General features: G+C 44.5%; 2 protein-coding genes across 2 annotated transcripts; one reads left to right on the forward strand and one right to left on the reverse strand.

The window, feature by feature from the left end:
• The first annotated feature begins 3,098 nt into the window (after positions 1-3,098).
• On the forward strand, positions 3,099-6,394 carry LOC125543746. The gene is made up of 5 exons (XM_048707208.1): positions 3,099-3,389; positions 3,475-3,612; positions 4,170-4,425; positions 5,089-5,166; positions 5,839-6,394. The coding sequence occupies exons 1-5, from the start codon at positions 3,315-3,317 to the stop codon at positions 5,970-5,972; spliced, it is 681 nt and encodes a 226-aa protein (XP_048563165.1). The 5' UTR covers positions 3,099-3,314; the 3' UTR covers positions 5,973-6,394.
• A 419-nt stretch (positions 6,395-6,813) lies between these two features.
• Positions 6,814-11,191, reverse strand: LOC125543745 (glutamate--tRNA ligase, cytoplasmic-like). The gene is made up of 7 exons (XM_048707207.1): positions 10,978-11,191; positions 10,253-10,419; positions 9,844-9,940; positions 9,605-9,758; positions 8,428-9,506; positions 7,855-8,319; positions 6,814-7,301 (listed from the first exon to the last, which is right to left on the reverse strand). The coding sequence occupies exons 2-7, from the start codon at positions 10,387-10,389 to the stop codon at positions 7,077-7,079; spliced, it is 2,157 nt and encodes a 718-aa protein (XP_048563164.1). The 5' UTR covers positions 10,390-10,419; positions 10,978-11,191; the 3' UTR covers positions 6,814-7,076.
• Positions 11,192-12,054: the final 863 nt, after the last annotated feature.

A 12,054-nucleotide genomic window follows, 5' to 3' on the forward strand; every position in this document is an offset into this window, starting at 1 on the left:
GGAGATCCTCACCACTCTTGGCCACCTGCCAGAGTACCCAACATGCTCTAAGGCTATGTGTTGGTATGGTATCCGTTGTACTATGAATTTTGCAGGGCCCGTTAAGCCATCCCTCCAATACGGTTCCACGCCCTGTGGTGGGCTTTTGCTTCTTTATAATTGAGTCGGGCGACTTATGAGAGTGCACCCTTTTAGTTCGGACTGGGGGTTTTGTCAGAGTCGGATTATCCCAAAATTGTGTTTGGGTTTTCCAGGCGCTTTCCATCGCACAATATTTCCGTACTATGGCCGCCAAGTCGGCGAAGTGTGCTATGTCACAGTGACTTATGGCGTTGAGGATTCCCTTGTCCGTGCAATTGTTGCAAAAGAACGAAATTGCGTCTTCCTCGCGACGGTCCTTGACCTTGTTCATCACAAGGAGGAATCTGGCCTAATAGTGATGTACTGTCTCTTGGGGCGCTTGCCTAATGTGGGAAAGATCATTTGTATCTGGGTGGGTGGGTGGATTTAAGTCCAGACCTTGACCCAATCTGTGATCCCGGGGCAGGGGAGTTTCCGGTCTTGGAAGTTCGGGCTCCGGGATGTTGCTCCGCGGGTTCGGTATGCGACCTGATTCTAGGTTCAGGGTTAGGGCGATGTCCTCCCGTGAGCGGGTATCCAGCTCGGAGAGCTCAGTGATCCGGACATAGTTCGTCCTCGGGATAGAGGGAGAACCGCCACATTGCTCCTCCACCACCGCTATTTGATGGGTGACCGGCGGAGTGTTAATCTCCCTTTAGTCGGGTTTAAGCCCGATCCGGTCATAGTCCGTAGCGACTCCCAGAGCGGCGATGCAATCCAAGAACTCGTTCAAAGAGGAGAGCTCCATTGGATCCATCTTCTCGGCGAATTTTGAGCCGATGTGGAGGCTATTTTCGATGACCTGAGAAGTCATCGTCGGCGCAGCGGCCGAGCGGGCGGTCATGACGAAGCCGCCTAGTCGGAGAGTTTGGCCTACAGCCAGGGCTCCCCCAGAAGTGATGTTGTCCTTGACAACGAGACGAGCCATCCCGCCTTATGATGACGACATAGTGGAACTCTCAATGAAAGCACCAATGTCGGTGTCAAAACCGGCGAATCTCGGGTAGGGGGTCCCGAACTGTGTGTCTAAGGCGGATGGTAACAGGAGGCAGGGGACACGATGTTTACCCAGGTTCGGGCCCTCTTGATGGAGCTAATACCCTACGTCTTCCTTGATTGTTCTTGATGATATGAGTATTACAAGAGTTGATCTACCACGAGATCGTAGAGGCTAAACCCTAGAAGCTAGCCTATGGTATGACTGTATGTTGTCCTACGGACTAAACCCTCCGGTTTATATAGACACCGGAGGGGGCTAGGGTTACACAGAGTCGGTTACAAGGGAGGAGATCTACATATCCGTATTGCCTAGCTTGCCTTCCACGCCAAGGAGAGTCCCATCGGACACGGGACGAAGTCTTCAATCTTGTATCTTCATAGTCCAACAGTCCGGCCAAAGGATATAGTCCGGCTGTCCGGAGACCCCCTAATCCAGGACTCCCTCACCCCGTCCAAGTTAACACTCTGTATGCAGGAGAATATGTTATAATTGGACAAGCCCAAACAGAAATGGAACTGCCTATTGGGTCGCTCGCGGGCGACTTCGGAGGCCACCACCGGTCCTAGAGGCCTTCGATACCACTACTCCCTCCCTCGTCATAGTCGAAGGAGCCCGCCAGTCTAAGCCCTGCAATGGACGGCGGTGGCGAGGACGTGCACTGCCTTCTTTGGCGCCTCCAATCCATCCCTCATATCCATGGTCCTGGAGTCGCCATCTGCTCTTCGGTCGTGTGTTGACCCCTCGACGGTTGTTCGCACTCTTCGTCTCCAATGGGGAGGCCCCGTATGGATCCGGCATGGGTGCTACAGCAAGTCGGGCCATGGTGCCACGGACTGGTCTGCCTTACTTTAGATCAGGTCATGTCGGCCCCTTGGCCAACGGGTCTGGGCAAGGCTATCTCCACTGACATGGCAGTCGGTGGTGATGTGCTCTGTCATCAGTGTTGGTTCGTGTGATGGCCACTCTGGCCTGCAGCGGCAGCCTCGCCGCAGATTGTGGGGCTACCAAAAGGTCTTCGCGAGAATTTCCTCTCTCCAGATCCGATGGTTGCCTCGGCGATGGGAATCTAGGAACGACTACTTGACGCAAAGGGTATGGTTGTGCAGCAACGATGATCGATTTTCTAACTCAACGCATGCAGCTGCTAGGAATGCGGAAAAGTGGTGGCGATAGCACATGATTGACTTCGATGGTGGTGCTTCTGTAGTACCCGGTTTCGAGCTTCGGGGTGAAAAACTAGGCCTGGCTCGAGTTGGTTATACCTGGCAATGCGATGCTTTTGTGTCGTCACCTTGATGAAGCCATTACTCGATATGTTCGGACCAGTTCTTCAGGGTGAAAACCTAGATTCTTTCCTTTGATGGTTGGATCTGGTGAAGACGACGCTTGAGCGTCGCTCCCTTGAGGTGTTGCTATTAAAGAAGTGTGTTGTCCTTATGGTGCCATGAGATGGTTGGTGTGGATATGATCGTTGTTGTAGTTTGTCGATTGCCGATTTGATCATTTTGGGTTTTTTTCCTCGCTTAGGGATGTAAATGACGAATAGACAGCGGGCGCAAATCTACTTAGTTTTCGCTAGCTCGATAGTTCATTTTCGCCTAGAAAAAAAGTTTTTTGCACTATTAGACTATAAATGGACATTAAACATCATTAAACGGGCCGTTTACATGCCTATCCTCGTTAACATGACTTTGCATTTGCAATGTTTTTTTGTGCGTGTATTCATATTAGCTCTATGCTTCCTAACTACGCAGAGGTTGGGTATATCCTTATTGTGTTTGTATTCACTTGATACTTCATATTGAGTCGAAAAAAATCCGCTTTGTCCAAAAAGCCAACACTCTGTATAGGGTTTTTTTAGCATATATACGGGGTTTTTTCGAGAGGAACACGTTTTTTTTTAGCAAACTCGAGAGGAATACGTGTGTATAGCTTGCCTTTTCTTTGGTGGGCTCTGTGAGAGCACGTAAACAACAACAGTACGAGCCCACCCTAGAAAAAAGCCCATACACTTGGACCTTCTCCCCTTCCCATTTCCACCCGGTGATCTCGCCGCCGGGACGCACCACCGCCGGCGCTGACCTGCCGTGCCCAACATCCGCCTGCTCGAAGTGCCTCCTGTTTTTTTCTTTTATTTGGAGCGTCTCCTCCGTGCTCAGCGGGCTACCGCCCTGCAGCAGATCCCGCGGCCCCGATGCCTCCTCCCGCCGCCCCGACGCCTCCTCCCGCCGAGCCGCTGCCAAATTCGCCAGATTCTACCTCCCCCACGGTTCGCGACCTGTCCCCTGCTGCTTATGGTTTAGAGCTATGTCCTTATTTATTTTTCTGACGTGTTTTTGGTGCGGATGACCCAGGAGGAGGCTGAGGCGGATGCGGGAGGCACGCCGTCGAGGGCCGGGCCGGTGGGGACAGTAAGCTGGGGAACCGGGACCATCGTCGGCGTATTCACCGGGCTTCTCTACGGCGGGGCCAAGGAGGCCAACGCCAACGTCGTAAGTTGCCGCCCCACTCCATTATAACATCCTCCTTTCTGTTACTGCCTCGTATGTAACATTTGTGGATGTAAAAATGGAGCTGATTAGTGATAATAATGAGAACACATATACAGGAACTAGAGTTCTAGTAGAATTTTTTAAAATTACAAAATATAGACTGCCCCGACTTGTTTGGGTTTCAGCTCTAGCCTATCCCAACTTGTTTGGGACTAAAGGCTTTGTTGTTGTTGTTGTTGTTGTACAAAATACGGACTGCCTTCTGCGCCAGTATTGAATCAGAACACATCTATAGGAAATTACTCCTCTCCTACTTAGGATTTGGTATCCCAAAATTTTGATTAGATGCTTACCCCTTTCTTTCTTTCTTTTTTTGAGGATGATATTTCACTCCTTTCCCTCTAAATATTACTCCCTCTGTCTCACAATATAAGACGTTTTTGCAAGCTAACACAGCTTGCAAAAACGTCTTATATTATTATGAGACGGAGGGAGTAGCATGCTTTAGGCCAAAAGAATGACTTCTGTGAAAACTACATTCATATCCTATTTTACAGAGCAAAGATGCTGAAGTGATGTTGAAAATGGGAAGCACCACTGACAAGCGCGAACAGTATAGGTTGATGAGAGATGCCATGGAGAAAAGGTTCATCCGGGTTGCCAAAGGCTCACTAGTTGGTGGTGCTCGCCTTGGGATGTTCACTGCAACTTTCTTTGGCATACAGAACCTTCTTATTGAGAACCGTGGGGTACATGATGTATTCAATATTGCTGGAGCTGGCTCGGCTACCGCAGCTGCTTTTGGGCTTATATGTATGTATTTCACCATATTAAATCTTGGGTTTTAGTTGCACTTGGTTAAAACATCGCATTGGTCACCAAAAAACATTTACCTATTATGATAGTTTATAACTTGAAAAGCTTATGAAATATGTTTGCTACAGTATGAATTACATACAGAAGAGTATACTGCAAAAGTGATTAAAGTAGAATATTAAGCAGCACCGCATTCATTGTTAGAAGTTAACCAGATATACCCTCAGTGTGCTATGGCTAATCCTGGTTTGTAACTAGTATTCTATGTTTAATACTTTGTTGTGGGCCATGATGAAATTGTCAGTTATCACAGGCTATTTAGTTAACTGTAAAGTTGGCTGCCTCTAGGGGCCTTCTATGGCTATGTAGCCCCTAACATTTGATGATTGCAATATCGGATATATGGTTTGATGGAATTGGCCTGCCAAGATGCATCTAATAGGAGTTTTACATCAATCAAGATACTTGATTTTTTTCAATTACTTAGTGGAGGAAGAATTCATATAACAATGTTTGCCTAAATATCTTGATGATTCTTGATATCTATAATCAGCATATATCTTCAGAAACCTGTAAATAATATTATCTTTTGTATTTACTATTGATAACTGATATCGCTCAGTATACTGGATTCATCTCAACTGATGTCTATACCTTCAGTGCCTGGTTCACCAATGTGGCGTGCAAGGAATGTATTGGTCGGATCTGCTCTTGGTGCCGGAATTTGCTTTCCCCTTGGTATTCTCACCTCTGTATACTTTTACTGGTTATCATACTAGCTTTCTCGAATGTACAGATCATTCTTTTTGTTTTTATGGACCTTTGTGTGTGGGCTTTTGAGTTATGGACCTTTGTTTGTGGGCTGTTTAGTTATGGACCTTTGTCTGTGGGCTGTTAGTTATGGACCTGATGATGCAACTATTAATAGATATCTAATATCCTCTGTGGTAGTATAGAATTTAGTGCAAAGTAAATGAATTGTTTAGCATCTTCGTGAAATGCTTTCTTCCATCTGATTGTAGCCCTCGTGTTTCATTCTTATAAGAATGTTTGAACTTGTCTCATTATGGATAGCCTATAATTTCACCTTTTCACATCTTCAGCTTACCTTGAAATGTGGAAGTTTGATGCTACCTTCTCGTCATGTACTTCTTTGTGCCCAAATCCCAGTCGCCTAGGTTCCTTGTTCATGTGGGGGTATGCGTTAACAAGTGTTATTATTATTAGGAAGCACATGCACATAATCCATTTATATACAACCATCTTGACATAATCATCCGCATTACCAAGTTAGCAGCGTCATGTCATTCTTATACAATGGTTATTATACACCATGTGAACTAGTTAAGTCTGCTGGTAACTTGTTGTGGTTATATGCTCAAGAATCTCACCTTGGAAATTCTTCTACAGGTTGGGTACAGTTGAAGTTGGCAGAGAAGGCCAATCTTGAGATTGAAAATTCAAAATCGCCGTCAGATTTACAAGGCAATCAAAGTCGTGTGGGGGCCGCGATAGACAGACTAGAGAACAGCCTGAGGAAGTAACAGTTTGTACCCATGAGAGGAGCCAAGGATCTGTTGTCAACACCCACAGCTATTTCGCTTTTGTTTTGTTCATGTACTTTTCATAGGAATGTGGTTACTTTTTATAGTGGTAATGGCAGCAAGGGAAACTCTCTTGTATGAAGATAAATTTGGATACAAACACTCTTACTTGCTGGAGCTGGGATATTTCTAGTTAAGGTACCTGTTTGGGTGTTTGTGCCATTATGACCTCTATATGATCAGCATTGGGGATAGTATTCATGACTTCTCGTCAGCTTGACAATACCTCGGAAGGATGGTGCCATCTCTTATTTTCTTGGAAAGTTTGTATCGGTGATCCATCACAAACTATGTTTGTTTGGTTTGATGCCCATGTATGCTAAATTTTGCCTTGGCATAATTTTGTCACCAATTTTCTTGCACATGAATTGTCCTGTAAAGCTGGGGGAGATAAAACAGTCGCTAAAATTTGGACAAATCAGTCAGCCTTCATGGGCATCGGACATAGCCCACGTCAAAACCTTAGCAGATATAGGGAATATATGGTTAGGCTTAACTTTGGCTCAGCCAAAAGATCAAAAAACAGGTGTGCTTTTTGTCTTTAAGCCAAACTTCAAAAGGCAAAGTAAGCCGAACCAAACACCCCCTTACACAAGACACACCGTTATGCCGCATGAACACGACAGATCAACCGGTGTTTCATCCGACACACCGCAGGGTCAAGGACTGAAGTGCAGCCCCATTCCCAAAAAGGACTGCAGTGCATATGAAATTTAAGAGCAACTGAGTTTGAAACTCGCAGTATTTCCACAGGAACATTCTCTAATGGTCAGACAAGACATTTTACCATGGATCTGGATATGATAAGCCAATTCTCATCTTGATATTTGTTTCACAATCCACATATCCCGGTATCAGTTGGCATATACTCAAACATGTAAAAGGAAATTACATAACTGATACTGGATAACCAACTCCGAGACACTAAAGAACCAAAATCTGAAGTTCCAAGTTTCAGCCATTACAACACCAGTTTCGATACCAATAAGGCTGCAACTTAATGCCCAAAAAAGTACCATAATTTAACTAACATCGTTGTAGAAGCTAGGCTCCAATCGACGTGGACTTCTGTCGGCCATCTGGAATGGCAAAAAGCATAATTGGTTTGGACGACCGGATAAATGGAACATCACACCTGTAATAGCCTTTCCTTTCAAGCTGTATAACTTCTCCTTTCTTCACGTTCCGCATGTTCGGGTCTCCAAGAGCTAAAGCTTCTCGCCGAGTGCAAGGGTTGAGATTGTCAAGGAAGTCCTCATCTTCTTCCAGCTGCAAAATGTGCTAGATATTAGGATCTAAAGTACACGAAGATACCACTCAATGATGGAATGAGACATGGACACAATGATGGAAGAGACAACTCATCCAAGAAACATCATGACATACATATAAAAAGAAAACTAAATATCATCAACATCAGATTTCAACACTAGTAGGACAGAATATGGATAGGTTGCCATGTTGAGTTCCCAAGGACCAACCAATTCATCAAAAGTCTCAAGCTGTTGACTGTTGAGGTAATATAAGTTGGCCAAACCACGCATAGTTAAAAACACAATAACTGTGCTACTTTAGTACTATCTAACCAGTCCAAGTGAAAAAGCCTAACTAGTCTAAGTGAAAAAGCATGCATACTACTACAACGATAACACAAAACGCGCGTAGTTGAAAACATAGTAACTGTGCCACAGAAGTACCTAACTAGTCTAAGTGAAAAAGCATGCATACTACTAGAACGATAGCACATGTAGTATAAGAATATGGTTCTGGTAACCAAGTGGTTGCATGCCTACCAACATGAACTTAGAACATGAGTTTTTACCTTCTTCTTATTAATTAGGTAGTCAAAATCTACCAAAGAGAGAGACACAAGATCTTCAATATCTGATAGCCATGTTAGTTTCAGCTTTGTCATCTTCACTGACCCTTCAAGATGGAGTTCACCAACTAGTTGAGTAACTGTTCCATTATCTGTCTTGATTTCTCTAATGATAGCATTTCCCCAGTCCATCAAAGTAACTTCCTCGCCCACGCTAACGACTGATGCATCAGCATACTCTAGCCAAATTCTGTTTGCAAACGTCGTAGCCTTCTTTCCAGCACCCTCGTGTTTCTTGTGCCTTGGTAAGATTCGAACAAATGGTTCCTCTGGACCATTAGTAAGGGTAAAAAGCACGCGTTTGTCTTTCAGCACAGCAGTATGCCTTCCACACACAGGATCAACTATCTTCTTGTTGATTGTCCAGAGTTTATCCCACTCCATAAGATTGAGATTTTTTGAAGCACCCTTCACAAATAGGAAGTACAGAAAAAAAGAAAAAGGGAGTTAATAACTCGGTTACTCAGATATACATATAGTTGCAAGATCATGAAGAACAACTTGTTAGAAAATTACCTGCTCCAGTATAAATTGGATCAATGCTTCAATCTTCAAGCCACGGCGTACAATGCCTTGTACAGTGGGAAAGCGTGCGTCAGTCCAGTCCTCCACCATATTGTTTTGGACGAACCACAGAAGCTTGCGCTTGCTAAGAACGGTATAAACCATATTCAGCCTGCTGAACTCGTAGATTTCTACCCTCCGCAGGCCCATGTCTTGAAGGATACGATAGTACTGTGCATTCCGATCATGGTATTCGCTTGAACGAAGAGCATGAGTCACACCTTCTAGTGCATCAACAAATGGGCAAGCGAAGTCATAAGTTGGATAGACCTTGTATTTTGAGCCAACGCGATGATGGGGATCAGGGTTGCAACGGTAGTAAACAGGATCTCGAAGTGATTTGTTTGGGTCCTGCATGTCAAGTTTACCGCGTACACAGCACTCGGTACCCCTTTTGGTGCCATTAACCATCTCTTTCCACAGCGACAAGTTCTCCTCAACAGTACTGTTTCTACGCTTAGATTCCACACCATCCATCCTTTCACTCCTCATTTGCTCCTTGGGTGTATCATCAACATATGCCTTTCCCTGCTTAATCAAACTTTCAGCCATTTCCATTAGCTTTGGAAAATGATCTGATGTGTATGTAACTACATCGTATTTAACCCCAAGTGTCTCAATATCTTTCAGGACATTCTCAACAAATTCATTGCTTTCTTTAGAAGGATTTGTGTCATCAAATCGAACTATTAAACGCCCTTTATATCTTTCTGCAAAATACTTGTTCAACAGTGCAGCCTTTGCATGACCAATGTGGAGATACCCACTAGGCTCTGGGGCAAAACGAACGCAAACCTCCCCAACTTTGGCACCTGGGAGATCTATTTCATGACCTGACGTGTTCTCCTTCAAACCAGGCACCTTCTCTTTCAAGCTTGGCGCAGGAGATTTGCCAATTCCACGCTTTCCAACATAAGCTGATGTAACTTCATCTAGCGCGTCTGCATAGTCTGCAGCTACGCTGTTGAACCAGCGGACAAGGCTCTGATATTTCTTTGACCTCCTTAGACTTTCCCATCGTTGACCAGTTCCTGAGGAAAAGAGTTGTTACTTCCAAGGCAAAACATAGAGAGAGAGAGAGACAGAGAGAGACCAATAAATTACTCAACAATGAAAGAAAGAAAATTACCTGTGAGATTTGACCACACAACAATGTCAGCAATTGATAGACCATAACCAACCAAAAAGGTTCGAGATGCCAAGTATCCATCAAGAAATGAGCAAGCAGCTTCAAATTCAGAGCCTGACAGAATGAGTGGTGCATACTCGAGCCATTGGTCAACCTACAGATGTGAAAACAATAGCAACTCAGGAAATAGTGAGATGATCTTGAAAATCAATTACAAACACCATAAAAGCAGAACATACATGTGCTGCCTGAATATCGTCTTGGCCATAGAAGCTGGAAAGAGATGCAGCACGTGCAATGTACCGGAGAATTGTGTTGACACCATGTATAAAATCCCTGTACAGAATCATGATAGATTCATTGAGACACTACAAAGTACCAAACAAAAATACTGCGATATTTCACCAATAAAACTGTTTTGATTGACACATCATGTTCTAACAGTCATCAGTTCCATCACAATAATTTCCTTGAACCAAGAATATTAAGACGAGGAGATTAAAATAAGAGCTAATCTTGAGTCGACTACAGAAACTATTCAAACATTCATCATGGTAGTAAAGTGTCCACAGTAATTGTAACATAAGGAATGTAAGCAGTTAATCAGAGAGAGACGGAGAGAATTATACTTGAACATTGAACACTTACCCAGAACTGAAGTGTAGTGTGGGCACTGAACCTGAGGCAAGGGTTGGATCAATGATTAGGGGAACACCTGCAATCTTAGCAGCCGAAATGATGGAAAGTGGTGGGCTGTCCTGGGGGAAAGCTAGTTTGAGCTCCATTCAGTCCCTTGCAAGCCAAAGAGCGGAAACCTGCCAATGGCAGATAAATGTCGGGGATCAATGAATAAGTCATGATTCGCACACATGTTTATCTTTTGATTTTCACAAGCAGAAAAGATGCATTAACCCCATGAGTTAGCAAAGATGCAAAAGTGAAACTTGATCGTTGGAACGTTAGTTAGGTCAAGCAGATTTCAGAAGACCCATAAATGGTAAAATGAACCGAATTAGCAGTTACAGCGATTAAACCTTTCGACTATAAATTGCTTTAAACAAATTGCAAGCCTTTGACTGACAATGACCACACTTCAGGCCGTGACGCAACTCTCACGGATCATCGCATGAGCAACAGTCGTTACTAATTTCTATAGAGATAAAAACAAGAAGAAAACGCACTTTGCGGCAAGCAGACTGTCCCGAGTTCTTAAGAGATAAAGTTTCTCTTAGACTTATATTTTGAGATGACACGGCATCAGATCAAGGTCTGAGACCGAAGCTGGGGCATGGAGAAGGGGCGGATCTAGATGGCGTGCCGGGTGTACACCGGTTTGGGTTTAAGCAATTATTGGGTGACTGTAAAGCTTATACCTGAAAATCCGATGTCCAAGATGGCGGACCGGGTGGAGACAGCAGGGACGGCAATGGCGGCGGCGAGCCGCGTGACAACGCGGAGGGGTCAGGAGGAGGCGGAGGTGGTGACGGCGGCCGGCGGCTATAGGTACTAGGGCACCGCGGTAGACCAGAAGAGATTTGTTATAGCCGCATCGGGTCGGGTTGGACTGGGGACGGGTGGGTCAGAGCCAGGGCTGGCCGGCTGGGAGCCAACATATGAGGATCGGCTCGACTCGACTCGGCAGCAGCCCGAGCGGCTCGCGAGCCCGGCAAGGCAGCCGCTGCCATGTGGACCCAGCGGGGCAGCGAGCAGCGTGGCATTGAGGAATCTACGAGGCTGTTTCGACTGTGACTATGTTTGTCATGTACTGCCATATTTACAATACTTGTCTAAGTTGAGTTGCTTAAATTATAAGGCTGTTTAGTTTTTTGCCACACTTTGTCACACCTTATCTTGGATAAATTTGACCAAATTATGTGGAGTGTTTGGCTCTAGCCACACCTAAGACAAGAATTTTTTATGAGAAATAAACCCCACATGTCATAGACACAAAAAGTATGACAAGATTCTCTTAGGCAAGTCAAAATGTGGTTAACAATTTGAGCAACTCAACTTAGGCAAGTGTGGTAAGTGTGACAAAAATAATGTAGCAATATCTGGCAAACATAGTCACAATCCAAACAGCCCCTGTTAGCCACACTTTGGCTTGTCTGAGAGAATCTTATCACATTTTTTGTGTTTATGACATGTGAGATTCACTTCTTATAAAAAAATTATTGCCTTATGTGTGGCTTAAAACCAAACACTAACCTAATTTAATCAAACTTATCTAAGGTGAGATGTGGCAAAGTATGGTAAAATGTGACTAAAACTCAAACAGCCCCTACAATCTTAGACAAATTTGAAGCCTCTAACGTACACAAACGCGGTCCAGGCGTGTCCTCCTTTATAACTATAACCCCAATTTTTAAAACATCAAGTCAATCACACATGTTTAAACATAAAATTTATTCAAAGCGCGCAACTGAAACATAAGAGCAATTCCAACCGGC

This window comes from Triticum urartu, chromosome 3 (assembly GCF_003073215.2).
Source record: "Triticum urartu cultivar G1812 chromosome 3, Tu2.1, whole genome shotgun sequence".
In the NCBI taxonomy this organism is placed as follows: Eukaryota; Viridiplantae; Streptophyta; class Magnoliopsida; order Poales; family Poaceae; genus Triticum; species Triticum urartu.

Coding starts and splice junctions, on each gene's coding strand:
- LOC125543745 (XM_048707207.1), bottom strand. CDS start 10,389: ATGGAGCTCAAACTAGCTTTCCCCCAGGACAGCCCACCACTTTCCATC. Junction 9,941..10,252: donor ACACTACACTTCAGTTCTGG/GTAAGTGTTCAA, acceptor GATTCTGTACAG/GGATTTTATACATGGTGTCA. Junction 9,759..9,843: donor ACGATATTCAGGCAGCACAT/GTATGTTCTGCT, acceptor TCACATCTGTAG/GTTGACCAATGGCTCGAGTA.
- LOC125543746 (XM_048707208.1), top strand. CDS start 3,315: ATGCCTCCTCCCGCCGCCCCGACGCCTCCTCCCGCCGAGCCGCTGCCA. Junction 4,426..5,088: donor AGCTGCTTTTGGGCTTATAT/GTATGTATTTCA, acceptor CTATACCTTCAG/TGCCTGGTTCACCAATGTGG. Junction 5,167..5,838: donor CGGAATTTGCTTTCCCCTTG/GTATTCTCACCT, acceptor ATTCTTCTACAG/GTTGGGTACAGTTGAAGTTG.